The sequence below is a fragment of the Trachypithecus francoisi genome, unplaced genomic scaffold, assembly GCF_009764315.1.
Source record: "Trachypithecus francoisi isolate TF-2019V2 unplaced genomic scaffold, Tfra_2.0 Lachesis_group8, whole genome shotgun sequence".
NCBI lineage: Eukaryota > Metazoa > Chordata > Mammalia > Primates > Cercopithecidae > Trachypithecus > Trachypithecus francoisi.
Genome location: NW_022681473.1, coordinates 83,777,088 through 83,798,504, shown reverse-complemented (window position 1 = coordinate 83,798,504; position 21,417 = coordinate 83,777,088). Strand labels below are relative to the sequence as shown.

At 41.1% G+C, this 21,417-nt stretch overlaps 1 protein-coding gene, 1 non-coding gene and 1 pseudogene across 2 annotated transcripts in view; all 3 read right to left on the bottom strand.

Annotated features, from left to right (window-relative positions):
- MED17 (mediator complex subunit 17) overlaps window positions 1-20,943 on the bottom strand; it is a 32,473-nt gene extending 11,530 nt beyond the window's left edge. Inside the window, exons 1-9 of the mRNA XM_033205570.1 lie at window positions 19,831-20,943; window positions 16,414-16,580; window positions 13,151-13,370; window positions 10,098-10,234; window positions 9,927-10,011; window positions 7,836-7,988; window positions 6,366-6,496; window positions 5,185-5,369; window positions 194-331 (exon numbers count right to left, since the gene is read on the bottom strand). Of these exons, the coding sequence (XP_033061461.1) occupies window positions 194-331; window positions 5,185-5,369; window positions 6,366-6,496; window positions 7,836-7,988; window positions 9,927-10,011; window positions 10,098-10,234; window positions 13,151-13,370; window positions 16,414-16,580; window positions 19,831-20,080 (1,466 nt within the window). The 5' untranslated portion in view covers window positions 20,081-20,943. The remainder of the gene's footprint in view (window positions 1-193; window positions 332-5,184; window positions 5,370-6,365; window positions 6,497-7,835; window positions 7,989-9,926; window positions 10,012-10,097; window positions 10,235-13,150; window positions 13,371-16,413; window positions 16,581-19,830) is intronic.
- LOC117081900 lies at window positions 5,601-5,701 on the bottom strand. Its single transcript, XR_004436370.1, has one exon. It is a non-coding gene; the product is annotated as a small nucleolar RNA U13 (small nucleolar RNA).
- LOC117081926 lies at window positions 8,122-8,317 on the bottom strand (annotated as a pseudogene).
- Window positions 20,944-21,417: the final 474 nt, after the last annotated feature.

The following is a 21,417-nucleotide window of genomic DNA, read 5'->3' as shown; positions in this document are numbered from 1 at the left end:
AACACGGTGAAATCCCATCTCTACTAAAAATACAAAAAACAAAACAAACAAAAAAACACTCTACAGTTTATATAATTTACAGAAAAGTTATGCCACCCTAGCAAATAAAAACCAAATGCTTAATATAATTACTCAGCAAACATCAACAGCAAGTTAACATATTAAATACAAAACTTTTATTTTGGCCACTTACTTGCATATTTGCTCATAGCCTTGTGATGTGATTAAAACTTTCACACTAGATTCATAAACATCATTGATATTTGACCAATGAGCTTGTATCTGAGGATCCTCAATTCGGCTTGCTAAGCTGTCAATGGTTGCAGCAGCTCTTTTAAACACAAGAGGTTAAAAAACTTTTTAAGTCACCATACAAAATGACAGGAATATAAATGATTCACCATTTTATGAAAATTTTAAAACTACTTTTTAAAACTAACCACTATGTGTAAGGCAGACTTTAAATGTAGGCAGAGGTAGTTCTAAGAACCCTTTCATACTGCTTGAATGTGTAGGTTCTCAGCTTCACACTACAATACACTCTCATCACACACCCCTGATTATCACGATTCATGATAGATTTATTCCCTTTATTCATTTTCTTCCACTCAGAAAAGCTTATCAGGAAATGAATGAGAAGGATATTCAATATTCTAGGGTATAAACCTAATATAAATCATTCATAAATGTCAGTATTTGATCCCTGGTAAAAATGACTTGGGACACACCCACATCTAGACCCATTACTGTAATGAAATTATAATCATATTCAAGAGAAGCTGGAGATTTTTTGCACAATCAAAACCTTATACTCTAGCAATGTTAAGCAATTTGCCCAAGGTCACATAGATGTAAACTGGGATACAAAACCTGGGAGTCTAAATCCAGAGCCAAAAACCTGGGAATCTAATTCCAAAGCCAATAATCTTATACACACTAATCAACAGCCAACACTTAGAACCAAAGCATAAATCTTTTAAATTAACCAACCCTCAGTTTCTAATTATCTGATTTTTAACATTTTACTGGAAAAAGAAAGACAGGCCTGGAGGTGGCTCACACCTGTAATCAAAACACTTTGCAGGGACAAGCAGTGAGGATCGCTTGATACCAGGAGTTCAAAACAAACCCAAGCAATGTATCGACAACCAGTCTCTATAAATAAAAAGAAAATTAGCTGGCACAGTGGTGTGCATGAGTAGTCCCTGCTACTCAGGAGACTGAGGCAGGATATCACTTGAGTCCAGCAGTGAGCTTTGACCCCACTACTGCACTGCACTCCAGTCTAGGCCAGAGTAAGATGCTGTCTCAATTTTTTTTTTTTTTTTTTTGAGACGGAGTCTCACTCTGTGGCCCAGGCTGGAGGGCAGTGGCCGGATCTCAGCTCACTGCAAGCTCCGACTCCCAGGTTTACGCCATGCTCCCGCCTCAGCCTCCCAAGTAGCTGGGACTACAGGCGCCCGCCACCTCGCCTGCCTAGTTTTTTGTATTTTTTTTAGTAGAGACGGGGTTTCACCGTGTTAGCCAGGATGGTCTCGATCTCTTGACCTCATGATCCGCCCGTCTCGGCCTCCCAAAGTGCTGCGAATTTTTTTTTTTTAAGAGACGGTCTCACTCTATCACCCAGGCTGGAGTGCAGTGGTACAATCTTAGCTCACTGCAACCTCCACCTCCCAGGTTCAAGCAATTCTCCTGCCTCAGCCTCCAGAGTGTAGCTGAGACTACAGGCGTGTGCCATCACGCCTGGCTAATTTTTCTATTTTTAGTAGAAACGAGGTTTTGCCATGTTGGTCAGACTGGTGTAGAACTCCTGACCTCAAGTGATCTGCCCTCCTTGGCCTCCCAAGGTGCTAGGATTACAGGCATGAGCCACCATGCCATGCTCCACCTCAAAATTAAAAAAAAGAAAAAACATTTAATTTTAAAAGAAAACGGCAAGAAATGAGAAGAGCCAGTAGGCACAAGGGGCTTTTACATTAACAGACTTAGGGTTTGGTCTGCTGCTACAGTACTGGCTTCTTACAATACATTCTGAAATTTATTTTCCTTTTTCCCTGGTGTGTTTCCCTGACAGTGTTTCATAATTCCTATAGAAGATATGTATGTGTGTGAGCATTACAAGAACCATTAAACTGGAAATAAAATTATCTAGCAATGGAAAATTGGGAAATCATGAAGTATTTATATAATAGGATATTATACAGCTATTAAAATACATTTAAAAACCTTTAATAAAATATGAGGCCGGGCGCGGTGGCTCAAGCCTGTAATCCCAGCACTTTGGGAGGCCGAGACGGGCGGATCACGAGGTCAGGAGATCGAGACCATCCTGGCTAACACGGTGAAACCCCGTCTCTACTAAAAAATACAAAAAACTAGCCGGGCGAGGTGGCGGGCGCCTGTAGTCCCAGCTACTCCGGAGGCTGAGGCAGGAGAATGGCGTAAACCCGGGAGGCGGAGCTTGCAGTGAGCTGAGATCCGGCCACTGTACTCCAGCCCGGGCGACAGAGCGAGACTCCGTCTCAAAAACAAAAACAAAAACAAAAAATAAATAAATAAATAAATAAAATAAAATATGAAAAACTTTATAATACAATATTCAATGAATGCAAGGTACAAAGTTTTTGTTTGTTTTGGTGTCACCCCTGAGGTATGAACTCAGAAGGATATAAAATTTTATAACCTCTGATTTCGTTTTTAAAGGCACACATACACTCTGACATATATACATAAAAATATATTAGCATGTCAAGAGATCTCACAGTGCATGGTATCATACACATCAGTCTTTTTTTCTTTTTTAAGATCCGGCTTCGCTCTGCCACCATAACTGGAGCGTACTGGTGTGATCATAGCTCACTGCAGCCTTAACATCCTAGGCTTAAGGGATCCTCCAGCCTCAGCCTCCCAAGTAGCTGGGACTACAAGTGCATACCACCACAGCTGGCTAATTTTTTTTATTTTTTGTAGAGATGGGCCATGTTGCCCAGGCTGGTCTCAAACTCCTGGAACCAAGGGATCTGCCTGGCCTCCCTGAATGCTGAGTTTGCAGGCATGAGCCACCACACCAAGCCCAACTATTTTTTAAAAGACTTCCTGGCCAGGCACGGTGGCTCACGCCTGTAATCCCAGCATGTTGGGAGGCCGAGGTGGGTGGATCACTTGAGGTCAGGAGTTCGGGACCAGCCTGGCCAAAATGGTGAAACCCCATCTCTACTAAAAACACAAAAATTAGCCAGGCATGGTGATGCATGCTTGTAATCTCAAATACTCGGGAGGTTGAGGCGGGATGATCGCTTGAACCCAGGAGGCAGAGTTTGCAGTGAGCTGCACCACTGCACTCCAGCCTGGGTGACACAGTGAGACTTTGTCTCAAAACAAACAAACAAACAAAAAAATTTCTTGTAGAGACAAAGTCTCACTACACTGCCCAGGCTGGTCTCAAACTCCTGGGCTCAAGCAAATTTCCCATCTTGGCCTCTTAAAGTGTAGGGACTACAGAGGTGAGCCACCATGCCCAGCCAGGGTCTTTTTTTCTTCACTAAGCTTTTTGCACACCAGAAAGAAGTAACATTTTTAAAGCTTTGCTGCTTCCAAGGCTACACTTACTACTCTGAAATTTATAATCGTTCTAAAAATAGCTATTTTTATGCTGATCATTTATTTTGGGGAATTTATGGTCAATCAGAAATTTATGGTCAATCAGAAATTTGGAAGACTACTCAAATTATCAGCTTTTTAAGTTGAACTGTATTAATGGTAAGAAACAGTAACCTACCATATAATACTTTATTACTTACAAGAAACTTCTACATACATCCCTTAATATGACCCTAAGACCCCACTCCTATACCTACTATTGACAGGGGATTAAGTGGGGGACCATAGACACTAAATCCCTTGCTCAAAGTTATTTAGCAAACGATTGAGCCTTGGCTTACACACCTTTCATCCCTAGTCCCCTACTCCTTTCACTGCATCATGCTGTCTTCTCTAACATGTCTCCCTAATTCCTTTTACTAAAAGTTGAAGGACCTAAATTTCCACTTTAAGACTACAAACTAATGTACTAAAAAAAACTGTATTAACAAGAAAAAGACTGGAAATCAAAAATAAAATATCATCTATTTAATGACAATGCCCATGCCTGAAATTCTGGAGTACTACCAAGGCATAATTACAAATGAAGTAAAAACAGGCCTTTTCACTAAGTACCAATAATAAAATAGAAAAGCACCCTTTAGCACTGAAAAAGATAGATTTATATGTAATCATGCCATGTTACTTTGTAAGCAGTGTATATAAAGGAAAAAAAAGAGCTTTGGCATTACATAGACCTGGGCAAAAATCCTGGTTCTGCAACTTTTTAGCTGTGTAACCTTGAGAAAGGTGCATAACTTCTTTAAGCCTCAATCTTATCAGTAAAAACAGGGTTAATACTTCCTGCCCCAAAGAACAAAGATTAAATAAGTTAACATAAAGGAAAGTGCTCTCCAAGCTCTAAAATGTGCAAGAAACAAAACATACAGAAACCCTCAAGAAAAACATTTAAATCAGTTCAGAAATAAGCATCTTTTTTTTTTTTTTTTTTTTTTTTTTGAGGCAGAGTCTCACTCTGTCACCCAGGCTGGAGTGCAGTGGCCGGATCTCAGCTCACTGCAAGCTCTGCCTCCCGGGTTTACGCCATTCTCCTGCCTCAGCCTCCCAAGTAGCTGGGACTACAGGCACCCACCACCTCGCCCGGCTAGTTTTTTGTATTTTTTTTTAGTAGAGACGGGGTTTCACCGTGTTAGCCAGGATGGTCTCGATCTCCTGACCTCGTGATCCGCCCGTCTCGGCCTCCCAAAGTGCTGGGATTACAGGCTTGAGCCACCACGCCCGGCCAGAAATAAGTATCTTATGGCTGGGTTACTGAAGAAAGTATGGTGTTATAAGGCACATTCCTAGTCAATTGTCTTTGCAAAAAAGTGACAGTGTTAGAAAGAATACTGTTAGATCAGACATGGATCTAAGTCTTCCCCAGACTTGACAGGACCCAGTCTATGACCATAAATAAACTCTTACCATTTCCTCCGCCTAAAATAAAAAAATTAAAGCATCCCAAAAAAGTGTATGAAATAATAGAAGAAAACAAACTGCAATTTCAAAGAAAAAACAGAAAACAGTAACTTTGTTCAACCTTACCTACTTCTTAGAAAAATATGCTTTGCCTGTTTAATTATTTTTTCCAGAAGCCCTTCACTGGACTGTAATGAATTAATTTCATTTTTATCAAAAGCTTGAGGACCTGAAAGTCTCATTCTCTTGTGGCCAAAAGGTGCACTTGCTGGATGAGGCATCATGATGGAACTCAAGGTCTGTTTATGAAACTAACAAAAACAGTCATTTTAAATAACCAATATCCACATTAGTAAATGTTACTACACAGTATTTTATCAAAACATGGCTGACATCTTAGAAACACTGAAAGGAATGGATTTGAACCACATATGAAAACAATCCAACCTTGGAGAAAAATGCTAGCATCTACTAGGTCACACTTAATGCAAGTCTGTAAAGAGAAGAGTCCCTCTCAAGCTGTAACTTTTTTCCTTTTCTTATGTCAGATGGGTAACGCGACGACATCCTAATAAGGTTTGAGGGAGTCACAACTCATACATGAGCATGAAAGCCCAATCATGCTTTTGAATCACAAAAGGATCTCAAGCTTTTTTATTTTAAAGGTTTTAAAATGTAAAACAATCCTCTTGAGTCTCATAAATAGAACATATACAAGCAGTAAATAGTTCTTTCACTCTACCCTAGATGAGAGGTTCTCAAACCCGGCTGCCTATCTGAACCTCCTGAGGAGCTTTTTAAAAACAACTCTTGTATCATCACAATCAATTGAACCAGGTTTTGGGGTCGGGCAGGGGAGGTTGTAATATATACTTCTATGAAATTTCACAGGATATTCTTTTGAAATTACCCTGGCCTGTGAACCAGCTCTCTGGAAACAGTTGAAGATGATCTACAAGTAGAACATGTCCTAAAATAAAACTAGTCTGTTCACAGACTCTGGCAAGACATTTTCCCTTACCTCCCCCAGTCAGAATCACCCTTCCCTCTGCACTTTAGCACCATGTTTCTTACACCTCTACTTTAAAACCTGTATATCTCTACCACTAGAAGGTATGCTTGGGGACAGGGACAGTATTCTGATTATCTCTATTCCCCTAGGAAACAGCAAGGAGCTTTCATATCAGACAATGAATATTGTTGCTATGTGAATAATCAAGACTCAGCAGAGGAGCAGGATGCTTTGTGCATACTCACTGCCCTGGACATGCTCACCACAGTGCAAAGAAAAACATTTATTTCCTTACCTCTCTAATCAGGAGATGCAAATTATGCTCTAGGACATAAAGGTGGTCCTCTGGACATTGCTTCTCAGTAGCAGATTTTTGGGATTTCTTATCATTTGAGGAATGGCACAGAGAAATAGATAACTGCAAGCCTATTTATAAAAAGGAGGGCAGATGTAAATAACCTGAAATATAGAAAGGTACAAACTGTCTTCATAAAGCATAATCATAGTTCATTTGCAAAAGGTATATTCTAAACCTGAAGATCAGACCTAATGATTAATATCTGTATATCAAGATTACTATTCAGCCGAGTGCAGTGGCTCATGCCTGTAATCCCAGCATGTTGGGAGGCCAAGGCGGGTGGGTCACAAGGTCAGCAGATCAAGACCATCATGGCCAACATAGTGAAATCCCATCTACTAAAAATACAAAAAAATTAGCTGGGCATGGTGGCATGTGCCTATACTCCCAGTAGCTCGGGAGGCTGAGGCAGGAGAATCGCTTGAACCAGGAGGTGGACAGGTTGCAGTGAGCCAAGATCACACCATTGCACTCCAGCCTGAACAATAAAATGGAAACTTTATCTAAAAAACAAACAAACAAAAAAAAACTATTCATGAATATAATAAACTACCATGTATTTTAACAATTCAAATTCTGTTGACATATAATATGGCTGCTGCCCTTGAACTGTGGCTAAAGACTGGTGAAAAAGCTATATATTAATTCTTTTTTTCCTTTAAAATAAGAGTTGGTAGTCAGTCTTACTGCGTAAAAGACAGTCTTCCCTGCTCCCATGAGAAGTAGGATGGAATTTCTCACTGCTAAAACCTACTTCCTTCTAAGACGACAGTCCTTAGAATTTATGTAAAAAACAAGTGCAAAGCTAAATACAAACTGATCCCCAGGGCAAGTCTACCTGCTTTTGAATAATACAATGAAAATTCAGTTTCTACAAATTTGAGACTATTATAAGTAAACTCTTTCTTTTTTTATAATTTTTTTTTGTTTTAGTAGAGATGGGATTTCACCATGTTGGCCAGGCTGGTTTCAAACTCCTGACCTCAGGTGATATGCCTGCCGTGGCCTCACATAGTGCTGGGATGACAGGCTTAAGAGTAAACATTTTTAAATTGGCCTCTCATTTAGACAATAAGGCAGGATCCCTGAAGCATCTCCCTTCAAAGCAACTGTTGCTAATTAACTGTAGCTATGCTAGCGCAAATTTTCTTTTCTCTTGACCATGATAATGACTACATAAGTGCAAATTTTAAACATGTAGCTTAAAAATCCAAGGGTCACACTATTTAGGACAGAACAGATTCCACAGTGTAGTTTGTGTTACTTGCTTTACTGGCTGTCACTATGGATAGCACACTATTTCTTTGCTCTCCTTATTCTCCCAACACACCCTAAGAGCTACCTTCTCTGTCCTATTCCTCAAAACACAAAGTCCTGTTCATAAAGTCGAAAAAGGGCTGCTCTTACTCGGAAAGGGCTGAGAGATAATCTGGTTTTTCACCACAATGTGAGGGATTTGTGATTTAATTTGAACAGCTTCCCGAGAGAGCTGTGCAAAAATTTCTTTACATAAGAGAACATTTTGTGCTGCTTCTAATTTTGTCTGCCAATGAGGGGAACCTGAAAGACAAGAAATATATGTATCAATTATCTAACCATATTATGCATTAACTAGTTTAAATGGTGATCTGAATACACATGACAAAAGTTTAGAAAAACACTACATTACAGTATATTTTTTTTTTCTATTCAGTCTCTATAGAGACTGTCAAAAATTGCCAACGCCAACTGTTACAAATCATCCCGGCAGGGTATTGAGACGTTCCCTGCCACCCCAAGCTTTCATTCCTGAAGAGGAAGTTTCAATTTCTGAAGAGGGAAGTATCAATTAGCAATAATCATGCCACAGATAAACCTCATTGGATATGATACTACCACTGTGCAAAGCTATATTCTTTCCAAATTATAAAAATCTCACTTCTCTAACAGAGAAAACCAGTAAAAAAGTCCAATCTTAAAAAAAAAAGTTGCCGGAGGCTCACACTCGTAATCCTAGCACTTTGGGAGGCTGAGGTGGGTGGATCACCTGAGGCTGAGTGTTCAAGACCAGCCCGACCAACATGGAGAAACCCCATCTCTACTAAAAATACAAAATTAGCCAGGCATGTGGCGCATGCCTATAATCCCAGCTACTCGGGAGGCTGAGACAGGAGAATCATGAACCTGGGAGGTAGAGGTTGCAATGAGCTGAGATCATGCCACTGCTCTCTAGCCTGGGCAACAAGAGAGAAACTCGGTCTCAAAAAAAAAAAGAAAAAACTGCACAGCTATTCACTAATGGTTTACTGACAAATTTTAGAAGTATATTTTGAACTGTTCTTACTTCAAAATATCTATTTTTCCTACCTATATTTATCTTCAGTTTATTTTAAAACGTCAGCTCAAATAAGACCAGAAATTAGAGGACAGAACATAACCATACCTGGTTTGGATTTGGGCAAAGGTCGTTTGAAGAGGTTAACTGTGCCGAGGTCGCCTATATCTGGAGCCTGTTTTTGTATTGAAACCTATATGACAACAAAAACAAAAAGGGTTAACAAATTAACTTCAGGCTATTCATAAGAAATTACTTGAAAAATATTTTGACAAATACCTTGATATATGCAGACCCCTCTAAATCACTAGGAATTTGGACATCAAGAGGACAGTAATCTTCAGGTATCTTTTTATCCAGATCAAGATCTGTATTCTTTATGACTTCAAATGTACCATGATGAGGAAAGAGAGATCCTAATGTTGTATTAAAAACAGGAAAATAAAAAACAGTTAACATATTATTCTGACACACATTATTAAGTATATCATACTTGACATCCACATCACTGAATCACAAAGTTAAGTTCCCACTAAAAAACATGTTTTGGGGGAAAGGGTGAGGAGTGGTGAGCAAAGGAAAGAAAGATAACAGTGTTGGGGGGGTAAGTTATTTACCTTAAAAAAATAACACTTCTTAGTCTAATGACATCATTACAATAAGAATTCCATAGAAAATCCAAATTGTTTTATTCTAATGGAGTATTGATAAAAATGGTGTACTCACAGGGCGGGTGCAGTGGCTCCCGCCTGTAATCCTAGCACTTGGGAGGCTGAGGTGGGTGGATCACCTGAGGCTGAGTGTTCAAGACCAGCCCGACCAACATGGAGAAACCCCATCTCTACTAAAAATACAAAATTAGCCAGGCATGTGGCGCATGCCTATAATCCCAGCTACTCGGGAGGCTGAGACAGGAGAATCATGAACCTGGGAGGTAGAGGTTGCAATGAGCTGAGATCATGCCACTGCTCTCTAGCCTGGGCAACAAGAGAGAAACTCGGTCTCAAAAAAAAAAGAAAAAACTGCACAGCTATTCACTAATGGTTTACTGACAAATTTTAGAAGTATATTTTGAACTGTTCTTACTTCAAAATATCTATTTTTCCTACCTATATTTATCTTCAGTTATTTTAAAACGTCAGCTCAAATAAGACCAGAAATTAGAGGACAGAACATAACCATACCTGGTTTGGATTTGGGCAAAGGTCGTTTGAAGAGGTTAACTGTGCCGAGGTCGCCTATATCTGGAGCCTGTTTTTGTATTGAAACCTATATGACAACAAAAACAAAAAGGGTTAACAAATTAACTTCAGGCTATTCATAAGAAATTACTTGAAAAATATTTTGACAAATACCTTGATATATGCAGACCCCTCTAAATCACTAGGAATTTGGACATCAAGAGGACAGTAATCTTCAGGTATCTTTTTATCCAGATCAAGATCTGTATTCTTTATGACTTCAAATGTACCATGATGAGGAAAGAGAGATCCTAATGTTGTATTAAAAACAGGAAAATAAAAAACAGTTAACATATTATTCTGACACACATTATTAAGTATATCATACTTGACATCCACATCACTGAATCACAAAGTTAAGTTCCCACTAAAAAACATGTTTTGGGGGAAAGGGTGAGGAGTGGTGAGCAAAGGAAAGAAAGATAACAGTGTTGGGGGGGTAAGTTATTTACCTTAAAAAAATAACACTTCTTAGTCTAATGACATCATTACAATAAGAATTCCATAGAAAATCCAAATTGTTTTATTCTAATGGAGTATTGATAAAAATGGTGTACTCACAGGGCGGGTGCAGTGGCTCCCGCCTGTAATCCTAGCACTTTGGGAGGCAGAGGTGGGTGGATCACCTGAGGTCAGGAGTTCAAGACCAGCCATGACCAACATGGAGAAATCCCGTCTCTACTAAAAATACAAAATTAGCCAGGTGCGGTGGCGCATGCCTGTAATCCCAGCTACTCGGGAGGCTAAGGCAGGAGAATTGCTTGAACCCGGGAGACGGAGGTTGTGGTGAGCTGAGATCGCACCATTGCACTCCAGCCTGGGCAACAAGAGCGAAACTCTGTCTCAAAAAAAAAGAAAAAGAAAAAAAAAAAAGGGTGTACTCCTAGAAAACAATTCCTCAGATTGAAACTTTGGGGATGAAATACTTCTGGAGCTTAGCCTCTCCACTAAGGTTTCAACTAAGTGCTCTGCATCCAACAAACAGAAAGACAGGATAGTGCACATAGCAACTTTTTTTCAACCAGCTTCCTAGATTTTTTACTTTATTTTTTATTATCTTTTTAGAGACAGGGTCTCCCTCTGTCTCCCAGACTGCAGTGTGGTGGTGCAATCACAGCTCACTGTAGCCTCAAACTCCTAGGATTTAACAATCCTACCACTTTAGCCTCCGAGGTAACTAGGACTGCAGGTACATGCCATCACACCCAGCTAATTTAAATTTTTTTTTATTTTTTTTATTTTAGAGATAGGGTCTGTGTTGTCTAGTCTGGTCTTGAACTCCTGGGCTCAAGCAATCCTCCCACCTTGGCCTGCCCAAGTGCTGAGATTACAGGCGTGAGCCACTGTGCCCAGCCCAGTTCCTAGATTTTGTGTGATGTGTTTTTGTGTAGTTCAGAAATTTGGGTGAGTTGTTCTGGGCCACTGAATTATGTAAGAAATAGATGGTTCAGTGTAACTGGTTTTATAACAAAGGAAGATGCTAAAGATTTTCTTGCAATTAAAAACAATGTGATTGAATCCTTTCATAATCATGAGTGACCACCCCAAAGAAAGAATTAAAGTTCCTATACACAGATTATTTGTGGAAAAGAAAATATCCAAAACGAGAAAGCACTGCTTCTAGAGACCACCTATTAAAATTTTTAAATGGTCTTGTCATCTTTAATTCATCTTTATAATGAGATTTAAGCTTCAGGATTCAAAATACCCCAATTAATAATAGTGTTGAAGCATGTCATTCCTCCAGTATTTGACTTAACCACCTTACCTTACCTTTTTTTAATTTTAGGATAATGATAGCAAATGAATCTTTCAGATATCACTCTACCATTATTTCAACTATCAAAGCCAAGACTCCTTGCCTTCTCCCCTGATATTCACAGCTTTTACCCCATTGAGCTATGAAGTTTTTCCATATAGCCAGTCCCTTTGATTGCCTCAGCAGCTTATAAAACATTGCCATTATTACCCTGTAAAACCTACTATTTGCTATAGCTCAACAACTAAGAATTTATATCAAAAAATATGAAGTCAACATCATCAAACTTTAGTATGCCCCTAAAAGTTGCATGCCCTAAGGTAGTGTTGTAGCCCTAGTTTGATGGGAAAAAGGAACGCAAACGTTTCTGCCACCCTTTCTCTTCACTCAGGACATAAAAACAGCTTGGCAGATTTATGAGAAAAGAAACAGTAAAGAATAGAAAGTTTCTTTCCTCCTTTCATGTCCAGTTTTTTTTGTTTGTTTAATTCTCAGAAGAACACTTGCATCAGGTCCAGTTTTTTTGTTTGTTTTTTGAGACAAGGTCAGGCTGGAATGCAGTGCTGCAATCTCAGCTTACTGCAGCCTCAACCTCCTGGGCTCAAGGGATCATCCTGCCTCCGCCTCCTGAGTAGCTGGGACTAACAGGCATGCAACACCACGCCCAGCTGATTTTTGTATTTTTTGTAGAGACGAAGTTTTGCCATGTTGCCCAGGCTGGTATTGAATTCCTGAGCTCAAGCAATCTGCCCACCTCAGCCTCCCAAAGTGCTAGGATTACAGGTGTGAGACACCACACCCGGCCATGTTCAGTTTTTAAGGGTTACAGGTAAGGCCTTGATTGAGGAGTGTAGTTCTACCTCATTTCTAACAAAAAAGTCAATTATGCTTCAAGGTGTGCCAGCACATAAACCCCATCTTTGAGCTTTCTGTTAAGTGTACCTACAAGGTTTTGAAATAGAAACCAGACTATTTATTATAAGGCTCTAATAAGAGTGGTTTTGGCTTAAATGAACAGAAATTAAAATTTTGAAACATTACACATAGCTGAGAAATAATATATTATAGAAGAAGCATAGTTTTTTGTTTGTTTTTGAGATGGAGTCTCGCTCTGTCCCCCAGGCTGGAGTGCAATGGTGCAATCTTGGATCATTGCAACCTCCACCTCCTGGGTTCAAGCAATTCTCGTGCCTCAGCCTCCCAAGTAGCTAGGATTACAGGTGCATGTTACCACGCCTGGCTAATTTTTTGCATTTTTGGTAGAGACGGAGTTTTGCCATGTTGTCTGGGCTCATCTTGAACTCCTGGCCTCAAGTGATCCACGCGCCTTGGCCTTCCAAAGTGCTAGGATTACAGGCATGAGCCACCGCGCCTGGCCAGAAAGTATAGTTTTTAATAATATTCATACCTGCACTTCTGTAGCTCAGATCTCCAAGAATTTTATCTCCAACTTTTCGAAGTTTCCAGTGTTGCCGTAATCGCAAAAGCTCAGAATTGAAGTCTCTTTGTAGCTTGTTTTCTTGGTTTTCAGTAACTGATTTAGTCAGTCTTTCTGCCCCCTTCAATAGGATTTGTGCTGCTCCAGCAAGTGACTTCTTTTTAGATATCAACTGCAACGTCTGAGGATTCTATCAAAAACAACGCAAACATGCAGTTCTGCAGGATTTTTAAATGACACTAAAATTACATATTTTATCAATAATTAAATGAAGTTAAAGAAGAGCAAAAAAGAGGGGCAAGTACACATAACAGTGGTTTTTATAAAATAACCTTAACCTATTTCTTTGTTCAACTCACCCAAAGCCTTACTTATGTTAAATCAAAAACACTATAATGGCCTCTAGCCAGAACTTCCCATTGCATCAACTTTGTCCAGTCTGTTAGGGTCCCCTCCAAATGTACTGCCATTTCTCTCCTTATATATTGCTACCCCCCATCCTGTACATACACATATAGAGTTATATATAACCTTTTTGGCACTCATTATACTTCTGATTAACATCTATAATCTCTGCTTCAATGTAACCTGCATTGGCAGAAACCGCTATATCCACAAACCCTAGAACAATGCCTGGCACATAATATTTGATTTAATGAATGAATGAATGACTGCAATGGGTATAACTGTAAAATTATCTTGTATTTTGTAGCTTACCATAGTTTGTATCTTACCATAAGCTATTAAAGTGCTTTTGGAATTAAGAATAAAATCACGAGGCATTAACTTTTTTTCTTTTGAGATGGAGTCTTGTTCTGTCACCCAGGCTAGAATGTAGTAGCACCATCTTGGCTCACCATAGCCTTGACCTACTGGCTCAAGAATCCTCTCGCTTCAGCTTCCTAAGAAGCTGGGACTCCAGATGCGCAACACCAAGCCTGGCTTTTTTTGTTTTTTGTTTTGGTAGAGACAGGGTCTCGCTATGTTGCCTGGGATAGTCTCAAACTCCTGGCCTCCTGTTTTGGCTCCCCAAAGTGTTGGAATTACAGGCATTAGCCACTGCGCCCTGCCATTGCTAATATTAAATGTACTTCACTGAATTCTAATTTTTTTGGAAAACTGATCAGAAATCAAAATCTATGTATCATATATACATACATAAATACCCACCATTACCATAATTTGTGTATTTTACTAACCAGTTTAATAAAGATTTCCGGCTGTATGAGAATCAAAAATCACATAAAAAGCTTCATAAAAATATCAAAATAATCTTTTGATCATATTGAGGAACGTAAATAAAAGAGTTCCTGGAGATCTTAAGAAATTCCTGGAGTCTCCTTTCTGGGAAAAGCACAGAATAGTAGAAAAGGCAGTGGGGTTATGAGTTAGGTGCTGGAGTTCTAGTCTTGGCTCTCTAACTACTGGCTTGACAGCAACTTGAAGATATTACAAATCTCTTTAAGCTTTAGTTTTCTCTCTGTAAAATGAAGAAAGCCGATTTAGGGAACTCTATTAGTCCCTCAGCACAATGTTTCTAGATTCTGAAACTATTACTATGTGAGTAATTCTATTCAATTAATTGTATTTACAAATGGGTTCTTTTTTTTTTTTTTGAGACGGAGTCTTGCTCTGTCGCCCAGGCTGGAGTGCAGTGGCCGGATCTCAGCTCACTGCAAGCTCCACTTCCCGGGTTCACGCCATTCTCCTGCCTCAGCCTCCCAAGTAGCTGGACTACAGGCGCCCACCACCTCGCCCGGCTCGTTTTTTGTATTTTTTTTTTTAGTAGAGACGGGGTTTCACCGTGTTAGCCAGGATGGTCTTGATCTCCTGACCTCGTGATCCGCCCGTCTTGGCCTCCCAAAGTGCTGGGATTACGGGCTTGAGCCACCGCGCCTGGCCTTACAAATGGGTTCTAACAGTCATTACTTTCTCTCCATGACTAATTTGGTTATGGTCCTGACACTTGTTTTCCTTAAAGACCCAAGCAGCCTCAATGATTTCAGACTATTCACCAACTCCTCTTTCTGCTGCTTCTCTTTCATCTTCAAATGTTCAAAAATTGAATATATTGTTTATGAAATATCAGCAATTCTACCCAGCTCTCAATATGCTCCGTAATTTGGCCTAACCTTTTTTTTTTTTTTTTTTTTTTTTTGAGACGGAGTCTGGCTCTGTCACCGGGCTGGAGTGCAGTGGCCGGATCTCAGCTCACCACAAGCTCCGCCTCCCGGGTTTACGCCATTCTCCTGCCTCAGCCTCCTGAGTAGCTGGGACTACAGGCGCCCGCCACCTCGCCCGGCTAGTTTTTTGTATTTTTTTTTTTTTTTTTTTTAGTGGAGACGGGGTTTCACCATGTTAGCCAGGATGGTCTCGATCTCCTGACCTCGTGATCCGCCCATCTCGGCCTCCCAAAGTGCTGGGATTACAGGCTTGAGCCACTGTGCCCGGCCCTAATTTGGCCTAACCTTTCTAATCCATCCCCTAAAAAAAAAAGGAGGGAAGGATTAGATGGAAAGACAGGGACTTAGAGAAAATAACTTCTTAATTTAAGGTCACACAGTTAATGAAGGCAGAGGCAGGACTTGAATCCAGGTCTACCTGATTCCAAAGCCATTATATCATCACATTTTTGTGTCATATATCACAGACCAAGGATCCAGGCTATAAGAATTTGTTAAGATTTGGTAACTTTTAAAGTATTACTTCTTTTTTTTTTTGAAACGGAGTCTCCCTCTGTCGCCCAGGCTGGAGTGCAGTGGCACAATCTCGGCTCACTGCAACCTCCGCCTCCCGGGTTCAACCAATTCTCCAGCCTCCGCCTCCTGAGTAGCTGGGGCTACAGGTGCCCGCCATCATGCCTGGCTAAATTTTGTTATTTTTAGTAGAGATAAGGTTTCACGGTTTTAGCCAGGATGGTCTCGATCTCCTGACCTCGTGATCTGCCCACCTCAGCCTCCCAAAGTGCTGGGATTACTGGTATGAGTCACCGCGCCTGGCCTTAAAAGTATTACATTCTTAACGAACCTTAACTCTTCCAAGAATCATAGGTATATAACACAAAAATAAAGGAAATGCAGTTGTATGGTTTTGTTTTAGACCAGTTAGTCTTTAAATCTTCATCTGGACTTAATTTTGCAAGAAAGGAAAATGGAACAATACACACAAAGCCAAAAAAGGGTCCTGGGATTTAAAAAATAAAATTTTATTATTCAATTAAAGTCCACAAATACCTGTTTTGGAGGAAGTGCATCCTGAGAGACAGGATCAAGAGTCATAAATTTTTTATCCCTAACAATACTGAGAACGTCATAGAGAACACACATCTCTGTCAGGGCACTTCTCAAATTGTTCCTCACTGAGTCCCAAGGCCAAAGGGAAGGTTGAAATTTTACTACTCCTAAAGAGAGAGAGAGAAAAAAAAGAAATACAGAAGTATTCATTACATTGAATGGCAGACAGCTCACTTAGTTTTAAAAAGTACTGAAAGGAGAAATAATGAATTTAATTTCAAATTGTTCTCTTATTTATCCCATCCCCTCCACCCTTTCTTATATCTTTGTTAACATTCACATTAGCATTCCTACAATCGCAAAATGAATGACATCTATTTTCACAGGTTAAATTTATCATTACAACATTATAAGGCCGGGCGCGGTGGCTTAAGCCTGTAATCCCAGCACTTTGGGAGGCCGAGACGGGCGGATCACGAGGTCAGGAGATCGAGACCATCCTGGCTAACAAGGTGAAACCCCGTCTCTACTAAAATATACAAAAAATTAGCCGGGCGAGATGGCGGGCGCCTGTAGTCCCAGCTACTCGGGAGGCTGAGGCGAGAGAATGGCCTAAACCCGGGAGGCGGAGCTTGCAGTGAGCTGAGATCCGGCCACTGCACTCCAGCCTGGGCGACAGAGTGAGACTCCGTCTCAAAAAAAAAAAAAAAAAAAAAAAAAAAACATTATAGACTCAAGTATCTTTCCAAATTCATGTAAACCTTTTTAATAATCTTCTTACAGTTTTTAGAACTTGAATTTACAATTGTACACAATTTCCAAAATACAGAAAGGTAGAAAACGAAAATGACCTGTAATGCCAGCCACTATTAGCATATCTTCCTTTTAACCATTAAAAAAAAGTATTGTTATTAAATACATGAACATTCACCATAAAGAGTTCACACGATAAAGAATTAGTGGGTAAAAAGTGAAAGTTTTCCTTCATTCCCCACCCCTGATTCTCTCCCCTCCTGAGAGGTAACCACTATTAACAGATGGGGCATACCCTTTCAAAGGTTTTTCTATGCACTTACATACACCTATTTCCAATTTTCTATTACTTGCTTTTTGCCCCGCCCCCACTTAATATTTCCTAGAGACACTTCCATGTTAGCACTTATAAGTCTACCTAATTCTTTTAACACTGTATGATATTCTGGAACATGGATGTATGGTATGTTTAACCATTTGTATTTAATGGACATGTAGATTGCTTCCAAAAGGTAGATTGCTTCCAACAACGCTAGCAGTGGTAAACACCTTGAATATATACCCTGTATACGTGCACCTTTTTCTGCAGCTTCAATTTTTAGCTGTGGTAATAGAGAATCAAAGGAGATACACATTTAAAAGTTTCGGCTGGGCGCAGTGGCTCAGGCCTGTAATCCCAGCGCTCTGGGAGGCTGAGGCAGGACGGATCACCTGAGATTATGTCTTTAAGACCAGCCTGGCCAACATGGTGAAACCCTATCTCTACTAAAAATACAAAAATTAGCCGGGCAGGGTGCCGCGTGCCTATAGTCCCAGATACTAGGGAAGCTGAGGTGGAAGAATCATTGGAATCCAGGAGGCAGGGGTTGCAATGAGCTGAGATCGCACCACGGCACTCCAGTCCAGTCGGCGGCAGAGCAAGACTCCGTCTCAAAAAAAACAAAACAAACAAACAAAAGTTAAAATTAAATTTTGGCACATACTAAACTGCCAATTGTCTTTCAAAATCACTACCAGTTCACATTCCTAGCCGTGAATATTAACAATCTTTTCAATTTCTGCCAATTTTGTGCATGGAAAGAGTATCTTAATCATGTTTTAATTTCCCAGTCCCTACTAATGAGATTGAGTCTATGTTTTGTTTATTGGTATCTGAAGTCTCTCCCCTATGAGCTGTTTATATCTTTGGGCCATTTTTCCAAAGTGTCATCATTTTCTTTTCAGTTTGAAGGGACTTTTTGAATACAGAAGATATCAACTAAATTTGTGTTACATGGGTAGAACTTCTCCCAGTCTGTCATTTATTTTTTTACTTTGCTTATGGCATCTTTTCCCATTATTTTTAAATTTTATGTAAGTAATATATCTATCGTTTGTAAGGTAGGTGGGTGAGTGTGTGGTTGTGTGTGTGGGTGTTAGGGTCTTGTTCTGTTACCCAGGCTGGAGTGCGGTGGCACAATCATAGCTCATTGCAGCCTTGATCTCACTGGCTCAATCCATCCTCCTCCTTCAGCCTCCCCAGTAGCTGGGACCACAGACGTGCACCACCACGCCCAGCAAATGTTTTTTAATTTGTAGAGACAGGAGCTCCCTATGTTGCTCAGGCTGGTCTTGAACTCCTGGGCTCCAGCGATCCTTCTATTTTGGACTCCCAAAATGTTGGGACTACAGGTGTGAGCCACCATGCCTGTCTCATTATTTCCTAAATTAAGAAGATCTATCCTACTCCCAGAATAATACAACTATTCTGTCATTATTTCTTTTAACACTTTGTTTTGCTTTCTTCATTTGGCACCTCAATCCTCAAAAATTATTGTGGAAATAATTTTTGTGTGAGGTATAAAGCAGTATTTACGTTTTTTCGCAAATGGACTCCTAATAATCCTAACAGCACTGCCCTGAAAAAACATCTTTAAATTCCCATTTACACTGGGTCTGCTGCATAATTAAATTAAGAATTGTGATTTTTTTTTTCCCAAAAATCCTTGACAATAATGAGAATCTGAAACCCACTCATTGTTTCTTCACTTCCCTCCTAACCAGCCTCCTTCCTTCCAGTTTTGCTTTCCCTATAATTCATTTACTGGAAAGCATCTAGGGTAACCTTTAACAAAATCATGTCTCTACTTATCCTGCGAAAGTTTGCAGTGGTCTTAACACTAGTCAAACGCTTATCCTGGCCTACGCGGCTCTACATGATCTGGACCCGCCTACCTTTTGGACCTCGTCACACATTCCAGTCAACACTGACCTCTTTTCTGTAGGTGCTACTATCATCATCCACACCGCACAAGGATGCAAAGTAACTCGCCAAAGGTCACGCAGCCGGCAAAGGGCAGAGCCCTGATCTAAGACTCTTAGCCACTAAGTGGGCCACATTAAAGGCCTTCTACGGAGAAGCACTCATTTCAACATTTCACCGTTTGACAGTGTCTCAAACGCTACCACTCAAGGAGACCCGCAGGAGTACTGCGTAAAGTCGTGTCCTAACTTGTCCAGCAGCAACAAAAAGATGACGACCGGTATCCTTACGCTTCCACTCGTGGGACACTCAAAAGTTCTCGCACGCACAGGATCTCCCCCATCGAGGAAGAGGCCGAGGGCAGCCACCCGGGTCTGCTGGGACCCAGACCGGATGACTCGGGCAGCAGATGCAGGCCTTACCTTCCTCGTCGTCCTGGTCTGCGCTGGACCCGGCGCCCGGCCAGTCCTGCGCGTCGCCCTCGGTCCCCGCCGCCTCCTCCTCCTCGGAGCCCGAACCCTGGCTGAAGTCGATCCGCTGGGCTAGACGCGCCAGATTCTGCGACATGGACAGCGGCGGCAGGTACGTCTCGGTGCCATCGAGGCCCACCTCATGTACCTGCTTCTCGCAGGCCGATTCGATGCTGATCCGCACTGCGCGCACCCCGGACATGCTGGCGGCGTCGGCCAGCGGTGGGAGGACACCCACACGAGCCAAAAAACGAGGTACGAAGAGGAGGCCTCCCAGCGAAGAGCCGGGAACCCAGCACCCCGGAGCCGCGGTGCCTCAGAAGGCCCTCGGGAAACCGAAAGCAACGCTCAGGCTGGAAACAAAAGAGCTGACCCAGCAACTTTCCCAGAACGCACTGCAAGCTCCCCTCCGGGCGTCTTTCGGAGCAAAACTGGGCAGGCGCGGAAGCTCCTGGACTCCCGAGAGCGCTTCCGGTGAATCACCATGCAGAGTGTGGTAAACTTCCCGGCCCATAAGAAGCGTGGCCGGCAGCGGGAGGCAAAGACCGGTTCAGGAGCCCAGAGTGGCTCTCTGCTTTTAAGCCTGCGTTTGTTTAAAAAGCGGATGAGGAAAGAAAGCTGCAGAGGCGAAAAGAGTCAAGGAAAAAGAAATTAATGGATCCTTGGATCTTAGCAATGAGAGTCCTGTTGAGAGAACTGAGATCTGGTGGCGCGCGCCTGTGGCCCCAGCTACGCGGGTGGCTGAGGCGGGAGGATCGCTTGAGCCCAGGAGATGGAGGCTGCAGTAAGCCGAGATCTCACCACTGCACTCCAGCCTAGGCAACAGAGTGGGATCCCTTCTCAAAACGAAAGTTTTTTTAAATTAGTAAGAAACTTTTTAAAGAAACACTATCTGAAGAGTTAGAAATTAAGGGCATGGCTTGGGGGAAACAATCGTGCTTATCACCACTTAAAATTATACTAATTATTTGGTTTCATGTTAGTTATAACTCTATGACAGCCAATATTTGCAGCAGACATAATAGGCTCTGGCATGTAATAAGTACTTAATATTTATTTTATGCCCGAGTAACAATAAATAATGTTGATCTCACTTTTTTATTAGTGATGGGGTCCCGCTGTGTTTCCCAGGCTGAGTGCAGTGGTTATTCACAAGTGCTATCAGCACACTACAGCCTGGAGCTCCTGGGCTCAAATGATGCTCCTGCCTTAGCCTCCTGAGTAGCTGGGACTATAGGAGTGTGTCACCATGCCTGGCCTACAAATAATATTTAAAAGATTAAGAAGAAGTGGTATAACTTCAGTCTTTGGGTCTCCAAGAACGGATTTCATTAGTAGGAAATCCACAGAAAAAGATGGATTATCTTATATTACAAACCTCTATATTTCATTTAAGGAATTATATATACCGTTTATCGTGAGTGTTGACCAGGTTTTGTTCTGACCAAGATATATCTAGGTTTTGAACTACTTTCCTAAGGTAGGGAAATACAGTTGCCCTGGTGTTAGTCCCTGCTGAAGAAGAAAGCAGATGGCCGT